The 24,220-nt window shown below is 37.6% G+C and overlaps 1 protein-coding gene across 5 annotated transcripts in view; it reads left to right on the forward strand.

Annotated features, from left to right (window-relative positions):
* The window catches only part of PLS1 (plastin 1), a 126,816-nt gene that overhangs the window by 68,348 nt on the left and 34,248 nt on the right, over positions 1–24,220 (forward strand). For all 5 annotated transcript variants that reach the window (XM_068547342.1, XM_068547340.1, XM_068547341.1 and 2 more), the window contains exons 2-6: positions 3,467–3,572; positions 8,838–9,001; positions 10,831–10,960; positions 14,223–14,355; positions 16,124–16,205. In XM_068547342.1, the coding sequence (XP_068403443.1) occupies positions 3,503–3,572; positions 8,838–9,001; positions 10,831–10,960; positions 14,223–14,355; positions 16,124–16,205 (579 nt within the window). In that variant the 5' untranslated portion in view covers positions 3,467–3,502. The remainder of the gene's footprint in view (positions 1–3,466; positions 3,573–8,837; positions 9,002–10,830; positions 10,961–14,222; positions 14,356–16,123; positions 16,206–24,220) is intronic.

A 24,220-nucleotide genomic window follows, 5' to 3' on the forward strand; every position in this document is an offset into this window, starting at 1 on the left:
AAAATTGGACCACTATTTTTAAAACTTGAGGCAAGGGATAGAAACCATTTTGAATATGGGAAAGGATATGCAGGATATCCAAAACCACAGAGAGTCAAAGCCAGCCATGACAGAATTAGCATTTTGCAGACCAGGGGTTATCCTTAAAAATCCTAAAAGGATTGTGTCATCTCTTTCAACACAAAATAAGCATGACTGTAAATAGTATTAAATACAGTAAAACATTGTAACAGTGAGAATTCAATAAAAATGTGGACATGTATTTAATGCTGACATGTAAGAAATTGCATCCAGGAAGTAAGAATTCCATTTACCGCCTTTTTCCTACTCACTTGAGCTCTTCAGTTTTTTAAAAACAGTGTAGAATTAAATAATGGGCAGTGGTGTGTGTGTGTGTGTGTGTGTGTGTGTGTTTAAAACCAAAAGATTTAATTACAGATTTAGTTAGAACCAGGCCCCAGAACAACTGTAAGAGATAGAAATCTGTCATTTTGCAACTTACTGAATGGGAGAAAATATTTGCAAATGATATGACCGATAAGGGGTTAATATCCAACATATATAAACAGTTCATACAACTGAACATCAAAAAAAAAAGAACCAACAAAACAACCTAATTAAAAAATGAGCAGAAGAACTGAATAGACATTTTTCCAAAAAGGAATTGCAGATGGTCAACAGGCACATGAAAAGATGCTCAACATCACTAATCATCAGGGAAAGGCAAATCAAAACCACAATGAGATATCACCTCACACCTGTCAGAATGGCTATCAGCAAAAAGACAACAAATAAGCGAATGTTGATGAGGATGTAGAGAAAAGGGAACCCTCATACACTGTTGGTGGAAATGTAAATTAGTGCCGCCACTGTGGAAAACAATATGGAGGTTTCTGAAAAAACTAAAAATAGAACTACCATAGGACCCAGAAATTCCACTCCTGGGTGTATAACTGAAAAAGGCCCCACTAATTTGAAAAGATACATGCACCCCATTGTTCCTAGCAGCATTATTTACAGTAGCCAAGATATGGAAGCAACCTAAGTGTCCATCAACAGATGAATGGATAAAGAAGATACACACATACACACACACACACACACACACAATGGAATACTACTCAGTCATAAAAAAAGAATGGAATTTTGCTATTTGCAGCAACATGAATGGACTTGGAGGGCATTATGCTAAGTAAAATAAGTCAGACAGAGAAAGATAAATGCTGTATGAGATCACATATATGTCGAATCTAAAAAATACAGTAAACTAGTGAATACAATAAAAAAGAAGCAGATTCCCAGATACAGAGAACAAGCTAGTGGTTACCAGTGGGGAGAGGGAAGGGGGAGGGGCAATATAGGGGTAGGGGATTAAGAGGTATAAACTATTAGGTATAAAATAAGCTACAAGGATATATTGTACAAAACGGGGAATATAGCCAATATTTTATAATAACTATAAATGGAGTATAACCTCTAAAAATTGTGAATCACTATATTGTACACCTGTAACTTATATAATATTGTACAACAAGTATACTTCAATAAAAAAATCTGTCATTTTGAAAGAACAACAAAAGTCCTAAACAAGTTGGTATACAGATCATGAATGACAAATGCACTGTACTCTTAGAGGGCTTCACATAATTTAATATAATTTTTAAGTGATCAGTGAAAATTTTAATAAATTATTTCAAAAATTATGTGCTGGGACTTCCCTGGTGGCTCAGTGGTTAAGAATCCACCTGCCAATGCAGGGGACACGGGTTCAATTCCTGGTCTGGGAAGATCCCACATGCCGCAGAGCAACTAAGCCCGCAGGCCACAACTACTGAGCCCACGTGCCACAACTACTGACGCCCATGTGCCTAGAGCCCACGCTCTGCAACAAGAGAAGCCACCGCAATGAGAAGCCTGTGCACCACAACGAAGAGTAGCCCCCGCTCGTCACAACTAGAGAAAGCCCTCGAGCATCAGTGAAGACCCAATGCACCCAGAAATAATAATAAAAAATAATAATAATAAAAAAAATTATGTGCTTACCCCCCAAATTAGGAATGTTCAGGGATGATGTTGAACCTCTTATATAAATATGTGTGTAAAAAAAGAGAATTTCCTACTTAGCTTCAGTTCTTATTATCTTATAAAACGCTCATTTTCACTTACTTTCTGAAATACATATAACTTTAATGTAATTAGGTGTGTTTAAGAGGAATACATGATTTGTATTCATCTGTAACTTTACATTGAATAGTCAAACCATGAAGTCATTTTAAAAATGAGTTGTCCTGCTATATATTAGAAGCGTTAAAAATGTAAGTAATTCTTGGGAATTCCCTGGTGGTCCAGTGGCTAGGACTCGGCGCTTTCACTGTCTCGGCCCGAGTTCAATCCCTGGTCAGGGAACTAAGATCCCCGCAACCCGTGTGGCACAGCCAAAAGAAAAAAAAAAAAAACAGTAAGTAATTCCATCTTGAAATATTTATCTACAGCAATAAACATGGATCTGTACAGAGCTTTATCTGTAAGGATGTTCATTGTAGCATTTGTTTATAATGCAAAATTGGAAGCAATGCAAATACCATGAAACAAGGGATTTACCAAATAAGTTTTGACATAGTACTATGTGGCCATTAAATATTATGTTGATACATACAATGTATTAGTACAAAAAATTATAATATACTCAGATTTTCACCCCACAGTAAAGGTACAGGTGCATTTGAAAAGCAAACCAGAAAGATGTAGATAACAAAACGTACTAGTTGATATTTCTGGATAGTAGGATTGTGGATAATTTAAAATTTCTGATTTGTGCCTTTGTTACCAATTATTTTCTGTAATGAATATCACATGCTTGCTTTTCTTACAACCCAGTTTTACATCATTTTTGTTTGTTTGATTGTTTTAGTTTGTCTCACCTGCTCAGAGTTAAGAAGGGCCCAGCAGATCTGGGAAAGACCTAGCACAGGGAAAGGGAAAGGAGGTGGCAATGGTTGAATGCTGTAAAGTTAAACATTCGAGTCACAAGCTCCATCCAAGATGATCCAGCTCTAACTTACTTTATTCTTTTTGTGGACATTATTCATGTCCTAAAACTTTACTTTCCAACCACACCCTTTATATTTTTAAATGCTATACTTTCCTCAATTTGAAATGCTTCTTTTACTGAAACAGTGGGTCAAATGTAAATGAAAATTATACAAACCATTGAGAAATGCCTATGCCCTGGATAAGCACAGGGTGTGGAAAACTGGTGTTTCTTCCCTTTACTGAATCTCAGTTATTGTCTGGCTCACCTGTGCTGGGAAAGAGTGTTATCAGGGGATCTATTCCTAGTTGTTCCTTGTCAGCCAGACCTCTCAGGTGATTTCTTCTGGATATTTTACTGCCTGTGTCCTCTGTTACTGCTTAGGTAAATGTTTCTAGAGGGCTAACGTTCTTTTTCTAACATTGCTTTTTCTAGATATAAAGACCTGGAGGTAGTCTTTCCTACTCAGAGATGGAGAACAGCACCACCACCATTTCTCGGGAGGAGCTGGAAGAACTACAAGAAGCATTTAATAAAATAGGTATGCTTGAGAAAAACTAAATACACAGTTACTATTCTGCTTGATACCAGCCTTCCAGGAATGGAACAATACCTTCTATTGCTTCCACCACCACCCCTTAACCCTCAGATTTATTCCTTTTTTTTTTTTCCCATCTGGGTTTCACTGGATTCTTTCTTTCTTTCTGAAAGATAGACTAAGACTGGCTTGAATTTCTAGGAGAATTGGACTTTGAATTCTTTGATCATTTCTTTGCAGAGAATATGCCAGGTTAATGAATGACAGTGTAACTGAATATGCTTAACACGATCTTCTCATTACAGAGAAAATATAGAAACACTTCCTTGTCTGTAAACTGAACTCTGGCCTCCATGTGTTTGTCATGAACAATAACACATTTTGCCTTCATGCAGAATATTTTAAAATCTTGATATAGTTTTTATTTTTTATTTTATTTTTTTAAAATATTTTTTAAAAATTTATTTATTTAATTTTTTTCTTTTTGGCTGCATTGGGTCTTTGTTGCTACGTGCAGGCTTTCTCTAGTTGTGGCAAGTGGGGCCTACTCTTCATTGCAGTGCGCAGGCTTCTCATTGCAGTAGCTTCTCTTGTTGCAGAGCACGGGCTCTAGGCACGCGGGTTTCAGTAGTTGTAGCATGCGGGCTCAGTAGTTGTGGCTCACGGGCTCTAGAGCGCAGGCTCAGTAGTTGTGGTGCACGGGCTTAGCTGCTCCGCCGCATGTAGGATCTTCCTGGACCAGGGCTCGAACCTGTGTCCCCTGCATTGGCAGGCGGATTCTTAACCACTGCGCCACCAGGGAAGCCCTTGATATAGTTTTTAAAGGCCATATGTCTTATTTTCCTTCTCCCTCATGCATAATTTAAAAATATTAGTGTTGCTTTTAAAGGCCACACCTCTTATATTTCCTCTTTCACTTTTAAAGCCATTCAGTGTTTTGCCTTTACGACATCATTTTGACAGCTTTGTCTTTTTCTTCCAGAAAATTCCCCCATCCTCTGTCAGATCACAATTCTTCTGCATTTTGCTCTTAGGAAACCCTTGAGAGTATGAATCCCATCTTTTGCTGTAGTCTGTACATGCGTGCAAGTGAAAGGTGAACCTAGGGAAAGGTGAGTGCAGTGAATAGACATTGAGATGGTAACACCCTCAGCCTTGCCCCTGCATCAGTGGGCTCCTTTGCTGGTGCATTAGAGCACTCTGGAAAGCAGAGTCAGAGGGTAGACCAAGGAGGATGGAATGATCACGGTTGGTCTTGTGCCTAGATTTCTCACAAACCTAGTGAATAATGACTAAAGTTAATGTAGGTGAAATGCAGTGCAGAAGTTTCAGAGATCAAGATAAAGAAAGAAAGATTTAAGTTTTAAAAAATAAAGCTCTCTCTGAAAAAAAAAAATGAGTAAAGTTCTCAGGAAGCTCGTGACTTACAAACTATTGCTCTGAAATAAAGTGAATTCTACAAATCTCTGGGCCTTTCCACTTCTCCCTGCACAGCTGTTTCCAGAGTAACTCAGACCTTCAGAATACAGTCCACATGGTGGCCGGCTTAGGCTCGTTATTTTGCAGGCAGTAGAGCATTGCATGATTTCTAAAAAGTTATTGTTAAAAATACATTTTATGGAGTATTGTATGCAGTGCACAGAGTCTTTCCAAGACAAAAGTTGGGCAATTATTGGAATGTTCTGCTCATTTCGAGCATTGAAACAGAGGAAATAACAAAAATGTATCTCCTAGTTTGGTATTTTTCGTTATTTTTTAGGTACAGTTTGGCAGCTTGAATAAAAGTGCTACCTCGGTCTTAGTAAAACCAATGAATTAGTTCTATTTTCTTTCACACACCAACTTTAATCTTTGTGACTCATGGACATATAATCTTGCAATACTTATTTAATGATATTTTGAATAAATAATTCATTGATGGAACAGTTCTGACAGCAAGATAATTTGCTCTGTGTGAGGGAAGTGCTAACACTAGCAGAATTTATACTTCCTCACTTTATGTACAAGATAAATTTTTACTCATGAACTCGGTAATCCTCTGCTAATTTGTACCAAACAGCTTTTCTCAGAGGGAGAGGGACATGCCCATCCAACCTTGCTAGATGGGATATTTTTGGGTCTCTAGGGAGAAGTGAGAAGTTAAAATATTTGTCTTTTTTTTTCCAAATGTGGTAAAATATACATAACACAAAATTTACCATTTTAACCATTTTCAAGTATACAGTTTGTTGGCATTAAGTAGATTCACGTTGTTATGCAACTTTCACCACCATCTATTTCTAGAACTTTTTCATCTTCCCAAACTGAAACTATACTCACTAAAGACTATTAAAGACTAACTCCTCAACAATCCACCTCCCCCCCCCCATGCCTGCCCACTGGGGCTACCACCATTCTACTTTGCTCTCTGTGAATTTGGCTACTCTAGGTAGCTCATATAAGTGGAATCATATAATATTTGTTTTTCTGTGACTGGCTTATTTCACTTAGCATAATGTCTTCAGGGTTCATCTGTGTTGTAGCATGTGTCAGAATTTCCTTTTTAAGATGGAATAACATTCCATTGTATGTCTCTACTACATTTTGTTTATCCATTCATCTGTTGATGGGCTTCTGAGTTGTTTCTACCCTTTTGGCTATTGTGAGTAATGTTACTATGAACATGGGTGTACAAATATCTGTTCAAGTCTCTCTCTTCAGTTATTTTTGGTATATACTCAGAAGTGAAATTGCTGGATAATTTAATTCTGTTTAATTTTTTTGCGGAACTACCAAGCAGTTTCCAACAGTGGCTGCACCATTTTAATTCCTACCAGCAATGCTCAAGGGTTCCAATTTCTTCAAATCCATGCCAATGATTATTACTTTCTGTTTTTGTTTGTTTGTTTTTACAACAGCTATCCTCATGAGTATAAAATATCTCATTGTGGTTTTGATTTGCATTTCCCTGATGATTAGTGATGTTGAATATCTTTTCATGTGCTTACTGGCTATTTGTATGTCTTCTTTGGAGAAATGTCTATTCAAGTCTTTTGCCCATTTTTTTTTTCTTTTTTTTATAAATTTATTTATTGCTTTATTTTTGCTGTGTTGGGTCTTCATTGCTGTGCATGGGCTTTCTCTAGTTGCGGTGAGTGGGGGCTGCTCTTCGTTGCAGTGAGCAGGCTTCTCATTGTCGTGGCTTCTCTTGTGGAGCACAGGCTCTAGGTGCGCAGACCTCAGTAGTTGTGGCACGTGGGCTCAGTAGTTGTGGCTTGTGGGCTCTAGAGCTCAGGCTCAGTGGTTGTGGCACACGGGCTTAGTTGCTCCATGGCATGTGGGATCTTCCCAGCCCAGGGCTCGAGCCCATGTCCCTTGCATTGGCAGGCAAATTCTTAACCACTGCGCCACCAGGGAAGCCCTTGCCCATTTTTAAATCAGGTTGTTTGTTGTTTTGTTGTTGAGTTGTAGGAAAGTCTTGTCTCTTTTTAAACTGTGATTTTATGGCTATTTATCCTCAGCCTTGATTTCCTCATCTTTAAAATTAGAATAATATTATTAACTACCTCAAAGTTGTTGTAGGGATTTCATTAGATAAGTCAAGTTCTTAACAAATCACTTGGCACAGAATATATGCTCATTAAGTGGTATCTATTATTTCTTGTCATGTCACACCCAAACCACAGAGGTTGTAGGGATGGAGCTGAGATTTAAGTACACAGATCTGTCCATCTTCAGAGCCCTAACTCTTAATGATAGTTTAGCATGACGGTTAGCATGTAAGTAACTTTTTCTTGATCTTGTTTATTTTTAAATACTCCCCACCACAGTGCTGTTAGGCAGTAAGTCTGCCTAGTCTATTTGTCTATTTCAGAATGATAGGAAACAATTCTGAACTGGTGATGTACTAAATAATGTGATTTTACTCTAAATTCAAAGAAAGCAATTATTGCAATTTCAAGCAATTTAGCTTCCTTTTGAGATTATAGCACTACTTTGGTTCTTGGTAGATTCTCGTTTAGAAATTTTTCATCATTCTGAACAGTATTAATGCTAAAACTTGTGTATGAGAGTTTAAAGGAAAAGTTTCTGTCTTGTAATTCATTCAGTTTTAGTGTTGATAGCTCTTATACTGAGAGGAAAAAGAAATATAGGAAACAAAGCAACTACTACCAGATGAGTAAAGAGAGCCTATACAAACAAGGTGGATCCAGGCAACTAACCAAACAATCCAAAGCCCTGTTGCCAACTCTGGCCAGAAGTGTTTTGTGTTGCCTTTGTTCTGTGTCAAGAATTGATATCCAGTCTCTAGGGAAAACCCAGGGAAGGGTATCTCAGTGATGACGTGAAAACACCTAGAAACCTATTTCCAAAAGTCCAAATGTAGGTGTGAAATTATTTCTTGAATACTTAATCTCAAAATGACATCAAACATGATTCAGCCTACATAATGGTATCATAAATACCTAATGAAGAAGCAATGAATTATTGACAAGTGAAACAGAACTGCCACCAAGTGAAATGTAGACCAGAAGTGCCTCATGTGTATTTTACATGATGCACATATTTTATATGGAATGTGGGACCAGCATTTCCATTTCGTAAATTACGTAAAGAAGTCAAAGTCTGGGTGGGTGTTCCCCTATGACCGATGCTGCTCTATTTCTTCTAGATATCTGAGACCTCCCCATGCTTAATTCTTTGAAACTTAGTCATGTGCTAAACCTGAGTTTTTCGTCTGTCAGCACAATGTCCTTATTATACACTTAAAATACATAGGGTAGCCCTAAATCTATGGGGGTAAAGTTCATTAAATATGAATTTTTTTGGTAAAGTATATAGCATACCTTGTACAATTCAGGTGTAGGAGAAAAGATTACTGCCACTTGTGAAATAAACCTGAAAGGTTCTGCCTGCCTGTGAATTTCCCAAACAGCCTTCTTTTTTTTTTTTTTTTTTTCTTTTAATATTTATTTATTTATTTATTTGGCTACATTGGGTCTTAGTTGCAGCACGCAGGCTCTTCATTGCAGCATGCGGGCTTCTCTCTAGTTGTGGTGCGTGGGCTCCAGAGTGCGTGGGCTCAGTAGTTGCAGCACACGGGCTTAGTTGTTCCGCGGCATGTGGGATCTTAGTTCCCCAACCAGGGATCGAACCCGCGTCCCCTGCACTGGAAGGCGGATTCTTAACCGCTGGACCACCAGGGAAGTCCCCAAACAGCCTTATGAGTGCACATCTTCTGAGTGCACATCTGAGTGATATTTGATGGCTCATAATTTATCTTTTTAGATATTGACAACAGTGGGTATGTCAGTGACTATGAACTCCAGGACCTGTTTAAGGAAGCAAGCCTCCCTCTGCCTGGCTACAAGGTTCGCGAAATCGTGGAGAAAATTCTAGCAGTTGCTGACAACAACAAAGATGGCAAAATCAGCTTCGAAGAGTTTGTGTCAGTAAGTGATCTAAATCCTCTCCTGGCTACTGACTGTTTTGCTTCAAGCAGAGTTTCAGTAACGTCATTGCTCTCTTTGGTTAAATCTGGCTTCAGAGACCACATAATGCACTGCTTTAAAGTGATGATGATGATGGTAACAATAACAACAGTAATTTCCACAGATAATTCATAAAACAAAGGAAAAAAGTATTCTCAAATTGTTGGAATTGAAGTCAGGTTTAGATAATCATCTTTCATGCCCTACTAAAACTACAGTTGAATTTAAATGCTTATTGACTATCTCTGTATGCAGAATATTTTCGTATCTTAGTACTTGGTCTTGAGAAGTGGAATATTATTTTGTAACTGAAATAGCTAAGGTATGGAAGATATACCTCCTAGAAACCGGTTGTTTCCTTGTGATTGGTTATATCTTCAGTTTCGGTAAAGCCACCAGGTGAATTTTGATGCCAGCTATGGTTTCATTATTAAACTACCTTGAGACTCAGGGAACTGAAGAAGATGCAAAATAATATATGACTCCACCAATAAAAGAAAAATAGAAGTGAATATTGCATATCAGGTATTTCAAACCTCTCAGGCTGAGAGAGATGACTGAGTCACCATTGCCAGCTGGCAGTTGAGGTGGAGCTGTCACCACCTTCCATCAACACCACCATGACTGTGTCTTTCATATGAAAATTAATGAACTAATTTATTCACTAATATAATTGAATAAATATTTATGAAATAGAAATTGTCTGCTTTTGCATTCTTTATTCACCTGGCAAATATTTGAGCTCCTTTCTTGCCAGGAACTCAGGCACTGTGAGTAATGTGCTGAACAAAAAGAGATGTAGCTCTAGCTTTCCTGGAGTTTACAGGTGGAGGGGAAGACGGAATCACACAGATGGATAAAAGATAACTGTGATAAATGCTGTGACAGAGCAGGACAGGTCCCTTGAAAGTTTGTAGTAGGAGGAAGTGAACTTGGTGGGGAGGTTAGGGAACTCAGAGATTCAGGGAAATGGGAGACTGTCCCTGAAGCTGTGAAGACGGAGTTGCCAGCTGAAGGAACAGATAAAAGGGGTGGGTGGGGGAAATGAGTACTGTGCAAGGCAGGCAGAGGTAACAGCATGTGTAGAGCCTCTGTGCCTTTAGGGGTGGTGAATGCTCTCAAGCACTTGAAAAACACATCAGTGTGGCTGGAGCTGAGATGCTGAGGGTTAGGAATGCGGCTAGAGAAGTGAGTCAGGTCATCAGGGTCTTGTAGGATTTTTGCTTTTATCCTAAGAGCAGTAGGAAGCCAGTGGAATAGAGTATGAATTGACATGATCAGATTTGCATTTTTTAAAACTCACTTTGTCTGCTGCATGGAGAACTGATTGAATTCAGTTTATCCAGGCTCTAGGGTAGCCAGTGACAGAGGGACTGACAGAGGGCGTTTCTCTCTACACCTGTGTAATTCCCAACAAAAGCTGACTTCTTGACTTTAACATGTATATGTTTGAGCTGTTCAGATGGGATAATATCTTTGTTAAGGCATTTTAAAATCTGCATCATGTAGCTAGTTGTTCTTTAGTTTTCAGTACAAAAGACCATGGCAAGTCTAGGCAAACAATTTCAGTATGTACACTTTGAGTTTGATTATAGGTTGGGGTGCAAACATTTGTCCATTTCGTGTTGTTATAAAATGACATGAGAGTTATCTGTCTACACAAGCAATAAGTGCAAGAACAACTGATTAGTATTTATTTTGATGTCATTCCGAATAAATAACTATCCTTTACACTGCACGGATTTTAATGGTTATTTAATCGAGTCAATTTTATTTCTCTCCCATTCCAGCTAATGCAAGAGTTAAAAAGCAAAGACATCAGCAAAACATTCAGAAAAATAATTAACAAGAGAGAAGGGATTACTGCTATTGGAGGAACTTCATCCATTTCCAGTGAGGGCACACAGCATTCTTATTCAGGTAACCAACCACCTGCTCCAAATTTAATCTTTCAGTCATTGGTTCATTCAACAAGTCCTGTATTTCATCAAATCTAAGATGACATTTATTATAATTCACACCATTGTTTTATGTGTTCTTGAGGGAAAATGAGACTAAATTATAAAGTGCCATCAGATTTGAAATGTTTCATAATTTCAGAGGTGTCAGAATGAAAAATCCTAGAATTTATGATAAGTAATAATAAATGAGTTTTTACTATGTGTCAGGAACAGTGGATAACAGAGATTAGAAATGGCAAAATGGAAGTTATATTTCAGCACTGAATGTGTTTAATCATGACCTTGGAATGGATTTTTCATCCTGACCGGTGAGATGAGTTTACTTTAGACCTATTTTAGGGATGGTGGAGAGGTTTATTGCAAGGACTTTCCATTTTGGGGAACTGAGATTCCTGATTCATCTTTTATCAAGCAACCAAATGACTTGTAGAGCACAGCACCTGATTTGCTTGATCTGATAGGATCACTGGATTGTAGCCCAGTGGGAAATCCAGAGTCACATTAACTCCTAACAGGAGATGGCTTGCCCCATGCTAAGCTTGCTTCTCAGGATCAAGATGCCTAAAAGCCTTTGGCCAAGTTCCTTTTGTTCATGTTAACATAATTAGAACTATGCTTTTAAAATTTTTGATAAAAAACTCACTTTAACTTTTCCCCCTCTTTCTTCCTTTGAGATCTGAATTTGTTAATTATCCTCTTGATTCTCTTCCTTTCTAAATGGATTTTCCTCTAACAATATACTCACACTTCTCCTACCCATTGTATATATTTTCCTAACTTTTTCCCACCAGGGAAGTGTAGTGGGGAAGGCAGTGGTCTATAACTGCTACCTCCATTTTTTGAAAGGTACTTACTCCTTAACTCTATTTCTGCCTGTCCATTCTAATGAAATGGCTTCTCCATTAAAAAAAAAAAAAAACTTTTTAGTAAGGTATGATATGCATTTAGCAAAGTGCTGTGATCTTACATGTACAGCTCAATGAGTTTTCAAGTGTGTATGCATCATGTAGCTGCATTCATGCAACTGCCAACCAGATCAAAACACAACATTTCTATCACCTTGGGTGTCTCCCTCTTGCCTCTAACAGTAACTGTCCACTTTCTGATGTCTATCACCATAGATTTTTTTTTTAACTTGTTTATTGAGGTGTAAGATGCACAGAGTAACGTGCATACAGTGCCCTATTCTTAAGTATATGCGAGGATTTTTTTAACCTATGAATACACCCATGTAACCATTATCTAGAACCAGATACAGAATATTTAATGGCTTTTAAATAAAGAACAGCTTTATTGAGATATAATTGAGATACCATAAATTCATCCTTTGAAAGTATAGTTCAGTAGTTTTTAATATATTCAGAGTTGCACAGTCATTAGCACCTTGTAATTTTAGAACACTTTCATTCCTCCATAGAGAAACCCCATGCTCATTAGCAGCCACTCCCCATTTCCCCCTCCCCCCAGGCTCTGGCAACCATTAATCTACTTTTTATTTGTATAGATTTGCCTATTCTGGAAATTTCATGTAAATGAAATTATACAGTAGTGGCCTTTCACTTGACAGGCTTCTTCCCTGGCATGATATTTTCAAGGATCATTCATGTTGTGGCATGTATCGTACTTCATTCTTTTTTATTGCTGAATAATTTCTGTTCTATGGCTAATATCACGTTTTGTTTACCCTTTCATCAGCTGATAGATATTTGGATTGTTTCCACTTTTTGGCTATTATGAATAATTCTGTATGAACACTAGTGTACACATTTTTTGTGTGGACATATGCTTTGAATTCTCTTAGGTATATACCTAGGAGTGGTCTTTTGGTAACTCTATGTTTAACATTTTAAAGAACTGCCAAACTGTTTTCCAAAGGGGCCACACATTTACATTCCCACGAGCAACGTATGAAAGTTCCAATTCCTCCACATTCTCGTTGACACTTGTTATTGTCTATTTTGTTTATTACAGCCATCCAGTAGTTGGGAAGTGGTATCTCATACCTGGAACACATTTCCTTTCCCTGACCATCTACACCTATTAAATATCTATCTTTCAAATAGTACCTTCTCCATAAAGCCTTTTCTTGATCAACCTAATGAGAAATGATTCTTTCCTTAAATTCCCTGAAACATTACTTATATCACTCTTGTGGTATGTTCATTTCCCTTTAGTTGCATTTCTTCGTATATCTGTTTTATCTTATCACTACCCTAAAAATTCCTTGATGGGAGGTACAGTATCTTAGTGATCTTTAAATCCCTAGATTCTAAGTTCCTAAGCAGGTATGCATAGTGAGGTAAGAAGATAAGAAGGCAGATAATGATAGGTACAGAAGTAAATGTTTGTGTCTTTATTGATTGTGTGTGTGTGTCGGATTGAATTTGGGGGTATCTGCCAAATATGCCCTTAGGAAAATTACCTAGTTCTAGGAATTGGGGCAATAAAGAGAAAGGCCAGCTACCCTGTGATGGAAATTGGAATTATTTTCCTTTAAGTTTTATATTGTTAAATCATTTTTATATTTACAGAATAATAATAAGGCAGTAGACCATTTTTCCTTTAAGTTCCTTCCTATTTTCCCCACTGCATAGCCCAACAATTTTTTCTGCCTAAAGATCACTGTTTTTATGCTGGAAGCCATGGGTTGAGAAGTTGAGGATGAAGATGGCTGAGAGTAGGACTGGTATCTAGATGTGTCAGTTTTCTTATAATAGACATTCTACAGAAACGGAGCTATTTTATTCATTCAAATAACTCTTGATTAAAACTAGTATTTCTGTTGTAAGTTCCAAATCACAACTCTATAAAAGTTTTTTAGGGGGCAGGTGGAATTTATTGCTGTGGTTATTTGTTTCTTGTATTTTCCCCCCTGGCATATATGTGTATGTGTGTGTGTGTGTAATCTGACCACTGGTGTTTGGTTCCTGATCTACTAGCTCTCAGAAGCAATATGTATTTGGAAAGATTTTAGAATCAAACCGAATATTTATTGTGCTCATTTAAGCTATATGACTTACTCTTCCCTGATATATCAGATGAAAAAAGTGTAATGAATTCCCCTTTTTCTTTAAACCTACGCCCTCTTAAACCCTTTATTGTTTCAGTAGGGTTTTTTAAATTGGCATTTATTATTTTTGAACGGAAATTTAAAATTATGTTTTTGCAGTGCAATTAATTTTGTGAAATGAGGTATGCCAACTAAGATTTTCTGTTTTCAGAGGAAGAAAAAGTGGCTTTTGTTAACTGGGTAAACAAAGCCCTGGAGAATGACGCTGACTGTAAGCATCTCATACCTATGAATCCCAATGACGGCAGTCTTTTCAAATCACTTGCCGATGGCATCCTTCTTTGGTGAGTTGAGCATTGCGTTAAGGGAGCTATGTTCTTACTGTCCACTGAAGAGCATTCAGTGAAAACTACAATTCAGTGAATCCATTGTCTTTTGAAATTAGTTAACAAGTAGCTACATTAGTCTTGAAATTTTTATATTCTATATATATTATATAGAAAATCAAGTACTATATATTTTCCCACATTTTCTTTCAAATGAAATCTCTTATTTGGTATCTTTTTCATCTGCTTCCTTAACGATGCCAGGAAGCTTTTCTTTTTTTTAATTAATTAATTAATTAATTAATTAATTTTTATTTTTGGCTGTGTTGGGTCTTCGTTTCTGTGAGAGGGCTTTCTCTAGTTGCGGCAAGCGGGGGCCACTCTTCATGGCAGTGCGCGGGCCTCTCTTATTGCGGAGCACAGGCTCCAGACGCGCAGGCTCAGTAGTTGTGGCTCACGGGCCTAGTTGCTCCGCGGCATGTGGGATCTTCCCAGACCAGGGCTTGAACCCGTGTCCCCTGCATTAGCAGGCAGATTCTCAACCACTGCGCCACCAGGGAAGCCTAGGGAACTTTTGAGTTACTCCTCTGATGCATTTAATAATGTTCACAGGGTTTCTTTCTTTTTTTTTTTTTTTTTGGCCGTGCCACGCAGCTTTCAGGATCTTAGTTCCCCGACCAGGGACTGAACCTGGTCCTGCTGGCAGTGAAAGCGTGGAGTCCTAACCACTGGACTTCCAGGGAATTCCCCATGGTTTCTTTCCTCACTTCTCAGTGTGGGACTGTTGATCGTTGACTGGGACAGGAACATGAGGAAATATAATAGAACTATATATCTCATTTGTGCTTAAATTAGATTAACATTTTAATTCAATCTTGTCATATCCATGGCTCATTGCAATCTATTTCTGCTCACTAGATTGTAAACTCTCTAAGGGCATGTCTTTGTCCTTGTTGTGTGTACTAAAGTCCCAGCATACTTCTTTGAACAAGGCAGATGTCTTTTATTTTTTAAGTTTATTAAAAAAACAGGACTTTCAAAGAAGAAAATAACCACCACAAATATTCTTAGCACCCATAAATAGCTATTATTGATATTCTGGCACATTTCCTCAGTCTTTTTTCTGTGTTTTTTACTTAAAAATAAAAAACTATCCATGAGTACAGGATATTAGTTTTTAGGACATTACATATACAATATACCTTCAATTCTACCTACAAGTCTGATCTCTTCCTCTGACCTTCAGAGGAGATTCCTATTATGAATTGAATGGGTATTTTCTTACCTTTATTTTAAAATACAAAATGTATTCTAAAATACAGAGATAAATTTTATATTAGTTTCTATTAAAATGTTTGAATTACTGAAATTTCAGACCAAGTCTCTGGCTCTCCATCTTTCTGCAACAACAGTAATTTTGATGCTGTTGATACCACTTTATGAAATTTGCCTTCTTGAGGATTTTTTTGTTCAACATTTCAGGCTGCTGAATGTTGAGGATCATTAAAGGAAATAAAGGCAAGATTCACATAAAGAAAATGCAAGAATGTTTGAAAACAGTTAGAAGGAAATGCTAAGATTACAATTGCAGTGAATGATGAATGTGTTTTAGGTTAGGGAATATTTCTTAGATTTTTAAAATTAAGTCCCTGACATGAATTATAGTATAATATTTCAAAGAAATGGATAGTTACTTTTCAAAATTTAACTTTATTGTCTACTTGAAAAAATAAACTGAAAACATTTCTGGAAGTCTTAAACTAAATTATTCCCATTTTCTCTTTAGTAAAATGATCAACTTATCTGAACCAGATACAATTGATGAAAGAGCCATTAATAAGAAGAAGCTCACCCCTTTCACTATTTCTGTAAGTATTTGTCCTTTGCTAGTAATCATGTTACTGTGAGGATCATGGATCCCTTATTAATGGATCTTTAGGCCCAGGCAAATCCTTTGATTTAACATAATTTTGGTTTCCTATTAAAAACTAGTAAAAATTCAGCTGCATTTTTTTTTTATATTTACACTGTTTATTGATATAAATGTGAGCTAGACTCCACTCAAAATACTGCCTCTTTTTTTTTTTTTTTAATCTCTTTTTTTTTTTTTTTTCACACACACACACTGTATTTTATTTTTACAAGAGATAAATAGACTGACACCAAGCATTGTACATGGATGACCACAACAAAAGCAACGATGATTGCAATTACCAAACATGAAACACACTCATACTATGTCATAATATTGACATTCAGTCCAGTAATCCTCCACTGTAACAGCTCCTTTACTTTGCAGTGAAAATTGATTTGTATATTCTTTGCCTCTGAGTCCTTGTGGGATTTTTTTTTTTTAAATTCAGACAGAAAGTCACAAAAATTATACTCATCCTCATCAGTTCACTCAGTCCCATGTAATTAATTTTTTTTTTTTCATCTTGATCTTTTGTTAGCACTTTTATGAGTTCATCAGTTTTTCATTAGAGTTCTGAAAATGCTTATTCATTCAGTTCAGCAGTACAGTCAGTTACCAGAAACCTGTACTTGTCAGAGTCTTTTCCATGAATTTCTTGAAGATGGAACCCTTTTATAGGAACATATTTGCAAAATCATCAGAGTACACCCAGAACTGTCTGTAAATGACAAAAGACTTAAAAATGACCACGGTTAAAGATTTGATGAAAGTTCATAATAATGCTGTTGACAAGTAAATTAATTATTTCTGAGATATACATTTTAAAGTAATAACTAGGATTATTACTTATAACATTATACCAGAACATATAAGATTTTTAGAAATTTCATGTAATGTCTGAAACATTTATATTAACATATTTCCATACATATTTCCATACAAATACAAATATAAGATTTTTAGAAATTTCATGTAATGTCTGAAACATTTATATTAACATATTTCCATACAAATAACCCAATGAAAGTTTAGTATTAGTTGTTTTGTTTGTTTTTTTATACTGCAGGTTCTTATTAGGCATCAATTTTATACACATCGCTGTATACATGTCAATCCCAATCACCCAATTCAGCACACCACCATCCCCACCTCACCGCAGTTTTCCCCCCTTGGGGTCCATATGTCCATTCTCTACATCTGTGTCTCAACTTCTGCCCTGCAAACTGGCTCATCTGTACCATTTTTCTAGGTTCCACATACATGCATTAATATACGATATTTGTTTTTCTCTTTCTGACTTACTTCACTCTGTATGACAGTCTCTAGATCCATCCACGTCTCAACAAATGACTCAATTTCGTTCCTTTTTATGGCTGAGTAATATTCCATTGTATATATGTACCACAACTTCTTTATCCATTCGTCTGCTGATGGGCATTTAGGTTGCTTCCATGACCTGGCTATTGTAAATAGTGCTGCAATGAACATTCGGGTGCATGTGTCTTTTTGAATTACGGTTTTCTCTGGGTATATGCCCAGTAGTGGGATTGCTGGGTCATATGGTAATTCTATTTTTAGTTTTTTAAGGAACCTCCATATTGTTCTCCATAGTGGCTGTATCAATTTACATTCCCACCAACAGTGCAAGAGGGTTCCCTTTTCTCCACACCCTCTCCAGCATTTATTGTTTGTAGATTTTCTGATGATGCCCATTCTAACAGGAGTGAGGTGATACCTCATTGTAGTTTTGATTTGCATTTCTCTAATAATTAGTGATGTTGAGCATCTTTTCATGTGCTTCGTGGCCGTCTGTATGTCTTCTTTGGAGAAATGTCTATTTAGGTCTTCTGCCCATTTTTGGATTGGGGTGTTTGTTTCTTTGATATTGAGCTGAATGAGCTGTTTATATATTTTGGAGATTAATCCTTTGTCCGTTGATTCATTTGCAAATATTTTCTCCCATTCTGAGGGTTGTCTTTTTGTCTTGTTTATGGTTTCCTTTGCTGTGCAAAAGCTTTGAAGTTTCATTAGGTCCCACTTGTTTATTTTTGTTTTTATTTCCATTACTCTAGGAGGTGGATCAAAAAAGATCTTGCTGTGATTTATGTCAAAGAGTGTTCTTCCTATGTTTTCCTCTAAGAGTTTTATAGTGTCCAGTCTTATATTTAGGTCTCTAATCCATTTTGAGTTTATTTTTGTGTATGGTGTTAGGGAGTATTCTAATTTCATTCTTTTACATGTAGCTGTCCAGTTTTCCCAGCACCACTTATTGAAGAGACTGTCTTTTCTCCATTGTATATCTTTGCCTCCTTTGTCATAGATTAGTTGACCATAGGTGCGTGGGTTAATCTCTGGGCTTTCTATCTTGTTCCATTGATCTATGTTTCTGTTTTTGTGCCAGTACCATATTGTCTTGATTACTGTAGCTTTGTAGTATAGTCTGAAGTCAGGGAGTCTGATTCCTCCAGCTCCGTTTTTTTGCCTCAAGACTGCTTTGGCTATTCGGGGTCTTTTGTGTCTCCATACAAACTTTAAGATGATTTGTTCTAGCTCTGTAAAAAATGCCATTGGTAATTTGATAGGGATTGCATTGAATCTGTAGATTGCTTTGGGTAGTATACTCATTTTCACAATGTTGATTCTTCCAATCCAAGAACATGGTATATCTCTCCATCTGTTGGTATCATCTTTAATTTCTTTCATTAGTGTCTTATAGTTTTCTGCATACAGGTCTTTTGTCTCCCTAGGTAGGTTTATTCCTAGGTATTTTATTCTTTTTGTTGCAATGGTAAATGGGAGTGTTTCCATAATTTCTCTTTCAGATTTTTCATCATTAGTGTATAGGAATGCAAGAGATTTCTGTGCATTAATTTTGTATCCTGCAACTTTACCATATTCATTAATTAGCTCTAGCAGTTTTCTGGTGGCAGTTTTAGGATTCTCTATGTATAGTATCATGTCATCCGCAAACAGTGACAGTTTTACTTCTTCTTTTCCAATTTGTATTCCTTTTATTTCTTTTTCTTCTCTGATTGCCGTGGCTAGGACTTCCAGAACTATGTTGAATAATAGTGGTGAGAGTGGACATCCTTGTCTCGTTCCTGATCTTAGAGGGAATGCTTTCAGTTTTTCACCATTGAGAATGATGTTTGCTGTGGGTTTGTCATATACGGCCTTTATTATGTTGAGGTAGGTTCCGTCTATGCCCACTTTCTGGAGAGTTTTTATCAGAAATGGGTGTTGAATTTTGTCAAAAGCTTTTTCTGCATCTATTGAGATGATCATATGGTTTTTATTCTTCAATTTGTTAATATGGTGTATCACATTGATTGATTTGCGTATATTGAAGAATCCTTGCATCCCTGGGATAAATCCCACTTGATCGTGGTGTATGATCCTTTTAATGTGTTGTTGGATTCTGTTTGCTAGTATTTTGTTGAGGATTTTTGCATCTATATTCATCAGTGATATTGGTCTGTAATTTTCTTTTTTTGTAGTGTCTTTGTCTGGTTTTGGTATCAGGGTGATGGTGGCCTCATAGAATGAGTTTGGGAGTGTTCCTTCCTCTGCAATTTTTGGGAAGAGTTTGAGAAGGATGGGTGTTAGCTCTTCTCTAAATGTTTGATAGAATTCACCTGTGAAGCCATCTGGTCCTGGACTTTTGTTTGTTGGAAGATTTTTAATCACAGTTTCAATTTCATTACTTGTGATTGGTCTGTTCATATTTTCTATTTCTTCCTGATTCAGTCTTGGAAGGTTATACCTTTCTAAGAATTTGTCCATTTCTTCCAGGTTGTCCATTTTGTTGGCATGAAGTTGCTTGTAGTAGTCTCTTAGGATGCTTTGTATTTCTGCGGTGTCTGTTGTAACTTCTCCTTTTTCATTTCTGATTTTATTGATTTGAGTCCTCTCCCTCTTTTTCTTGATGAGTCTGGCTAATGGCTTATCAATTTTGTTTATCTTCTCAAAGAACCAGCTTTTAGTTTTATTGATCTTTGCTATTGTTTTCTTTGTTTCTATTTCATTTATTTCTGCTCTGATCTTTATGATTTCTTTCCTTCTGCTAACTTTGGGTTTTGTTTGTTCTTCTTTCTCTAGTTTCTTTAGGTGTAAGGTTAGATTGTTTACTTGAGATTTTTCTTGTTTCTTTAGGTAGGCTTGTATAGCTATAAACTTCCCTCTTAGAACCGCTGTTGCTGCATCCCATAGGTTTTGGGTCGTCGTGTTTTCATTGTCATTTGTCTCTAGGTATTTTTTAATTTCCTCTTTGATTTCTTCAGTGATCTCTTGGTTATTTAGTAACGTATTGTTTAGCCTCCATGTGTTTGTCTTTTTTACGTTTTTTTCCCTGTAATTCATTTCTAATCTCATAGCGTTGTGGTCAGAAAAGATGCTTGATATGATTTCAATTTTCTTAAATTTACTGAGGCTTGATTTGTGACCCAAGATGTGATCTATCCTGGAGAATGTTCCGTGCGCACTTGAGAAGAACGTGTAATCTGCTGTTTTTGGATGGAATGTCCTATATATATCAATTAAATCTATCTGGTCTATTGTGTCATTTAAAGCTTCTGTTTCCTTATTTATTTTCATTTTGGATGATCTGTCCATTGGTGTAAGTGAAGCGTTAAAGTCCCCCACTATTATTGTGTTACTGTCGATTTCCTCTTTTATAGCTGTTAGCAGTTGCCTTATGTATTGAGGTGCTCCTATGTTGGGTGCATATATATTTATAATTGTTATATCTTCTTCTTGGATTGATCCCTGGATCATTATGTAGTGTCCTTCCTTGTCTCTTGTAACATTCTTTATTTTAAAGTCTATTTTATCTGATATGAGTATAGCTACTCCAGCTTTCTTTTGATTTCCATTTGCATGGAATATCTTTTTCCATCCCCTCACTTTCAGTCTGTATGTGTCCCTAGGTCTAAAGTGGGTCTCTTGTAGACAGCATATATATGGGTCTTGTTTTTGTATCCATTCAGCCAGTCTATGTCTTTTGGTTGGGGCATTTAATCCATTCACGTTTAAGGTAATTATCGATATGTATGTTCCTATGACCATTTTCTTAATTGTTTTGGGTTTGTTTTTGTAGGTCCTTTTCTTCTCTTGTGTTTCCCACTTAGAGAAGTTCCTTTAGCATTTGTTGTAGAGCTGGTTTGGTGGTGCTGAATTCTCTTAGCTTTTGCTTGTCTGTAAAGCTTTTGATTTCTCCATCAAATCTAAATGAGATCCTTGCCAGGTAGAGTAATCTTGGTTGTAGGTTCTTCCCTTTCATCACTTTAAGTATATCATGCCACTCCCTTCTGGCTTGCAGAGTTTCTGCTGAGAAATCAGCTGTTAACCTTATGGGAGTTCCCTTGTATGTTATTTGTCGTTTTTCCCTTGCTGCTTTCAAAAATTTTTCTTTGTCTTTAATTTTTGCCACTTTGATTACTATGTGTCTCAGCGTGTTTCTCCTTGGGTTTATTCTGTATGGGACTCTCTGCGCTTCCTGGACTTGGGTGGCTATTTCCTTTCCCATGTTAGGGAAGTTTTCGACTATAATCTCTTCAAATATTTTCTCTGGTCCTTTCTCTCTCTCTTCTCCTTCTGGGACCCCTATAATGCGAATGTTGTTGCGTTTAATGTTGTCCCAGAGGTCTCTTAGGCTGTCTTCATTTCTTTTCATTCTTTTTTCTTTAGTCTGTTCCGCAGCAGTGAATTCCACCATTCTGTCTTCCAGGTCACTTATCCGTTCTTCTGCCTCAGTTATTCTGCTATTGATTCCTTCTAGTGTAGTTTTCATTTCAGTTATTGTATTGGTCATCTCTGTTTGTTTGTTCTTTAATTCTTCTAGGTCTTTGTTACTCATTTCTTGCATCTTCTCAATCTTTGCCTCCATTCTTATTCCGAGGTCCTGGATCATCTTCACTATCATTATTCTGAATTCTTTTTCTGGAAGGTTGCCTATCTCCACTTCATTTAGTTGTTTTTCTGGGGTTTTTTCTTGTTCCTTCATCTGGTACATAGCCCTCTGCCTTTTCATCTTCTCTATCTTTCTGTAACTGTGGTTTTTGGTCCACAGGCTGCAGGATTGTAGTTTTTCTTGCTTCTGTTGTCTGCCCTCTGGTGGTTGAGGCTATCTAAGAGGCTTGATGGGAGGCTCTGGTGGTGGGTAGAGCTGACTGTTGCTGTGGCGGTCAGAGCTCAGTAAAACCTTAATCCACTTGACTGTTGATGGGTGGGGCTGGGTTCCCTCCCTGTTGCTGTGGTGGTCAGAGCTCAGTAAAACCTTAATCCACTTGACTGTTGATGGGTGGGGCTGGGTTCCCTCCCTGTTGGTTGTTTTGCCTGAGGCAACCCAACACTGGAGCCTACCCGTGCTCTTTGGTGGGGTTAATGGCAGACTCTGGGAGGGCTCACGCCAAGGAGAACTTCCCAGAACCTCTGCTGCAAGTGTCCTTATCCCCACGGTGAAACAGAGCCACCACTCGCCTCTGCAGGAGACCCCCCAACACCAGCAGGTAGGTCTGGTTCAGTCTCCCCCAGGGTCACTGCTCCTTCCCCTGGGTCCCGATGCACACATTACTTTGTGTGTGCCCTCCAACAGTGGGGTCTCTGTTTCCCCCAGTCCTGTCAAAGTCCTGCAATCAATTCCCACTAGGCTTCAAAGTCTGATTCTCTAGGAATTCCTCCTCCCGTTGCCGGACCCCCAGGTTGGGAAGCCTGACGTGGGGCTCAGAACCTTCACTCCAGTGGGTGGACTTCTGTGGTATAAGTGTTCGCCAGTCTGTGAGCCACCCACCCAGCAGTTATGGGATTTGATTTTACTCTGATTGCGCCCCTCCTACCGTCTCACTGTGGCTTCTCCTCTGTCCTTGGACGTGGGGTATCCTCCTTGGTGAAGTCCAGGGTCTTCCTGTCAATGATTGTCCAGCAGCCAGTTGTGATTCTGGTGCTCTCGCAAGAGGGAGTGAGAGCATGTCCTTCTACTCCGCCATCTTGGTTAATCCTCCTCTCAGCTGCATTTTTTTAATGAAGAAATTAAGATTCAAAGTATGTTGGATGAAACTTAAAGTAGTATTCAGATTATGTTACTCAACTATTGTAGTTACTGAGTTATTTTTATTAATGAATATTCGCTTGATGCCAGTGTTTTTGTTGGTTGATTGAGATAAGAATACTCCATAGTTTTACCACATGTTTTACCATTTCACAAAATTTTCGCTATTCTTTCTGTACTAGATTGTTCTGTAGTCAGCTTCTCCATTCAGATCTTGTTAAAGTCCAGGAATTTATAGTCACCACACTTTTTCCCTCAAAATCTCTAGATCAATAGGGGAATATCAGTATCTACTAAGTACATACTAGGTACCAGTCACTGTTCTAAACACACCACATGAATTATCCCTTTGACTCCTCCCAGCAGCCTTAAAATAAGGTGGATACTATGATTTTACAGATGAGGAAACTGAGGCACTGAGAGGTTGCACAGTGGCCGACCCAGGATCTGGTCCCAGTAGTCTAGCTCCAGAGCCCATCCTTTTAATCACCAAGCTATACTGCCACTCTCACGTGGTGGTAGTAATAAGCAACTAAGTTAATGTACTAGTCACAGCTGTAGCTATTAAAAGTGAGCTACTGCTAGGCTGTTTCCTTTATTTCTATTGGCAGGTATAATTCTTGATTTTGCTAAGGTTGTTAAGGCTCTTCTATAAGGAAGCTATGACCTTGGAGTAGTGGTACATGGTTAGTCTCAGACTATCCAAGGGGTCCTCCCATTTCCTGTTATCCTTGATTAGTACAGAATTGGCTGTTGACTAACATGGCTTTCTTGACCCCCATTTTCCAATAATGTTACATATTCCTAGCAGAAACTACCATTCTTGAAGAAGCCCCTTTCTGACTGCAATTGCCAGAAGTTTATTTTCCTTCATATCTTGTGTCAGGATGTTTCCTCTAATATCTATCATTGTTGAAAATATA

Source organism: Eschrichtius robustus, chromosome 6 (assembly GCF_028021215.1).
Source record: "Eschrichtius robustus isolate mEscRob2 chromosome 6, mEscRob2.pri, whole genome shotgun sequence".
NCBI lineage: Eukaryota > Metazoa > Chordata > Mammalia > Artiodactyla > Eschrichtiidae > Eschrichtius > Eschrichtius robustus.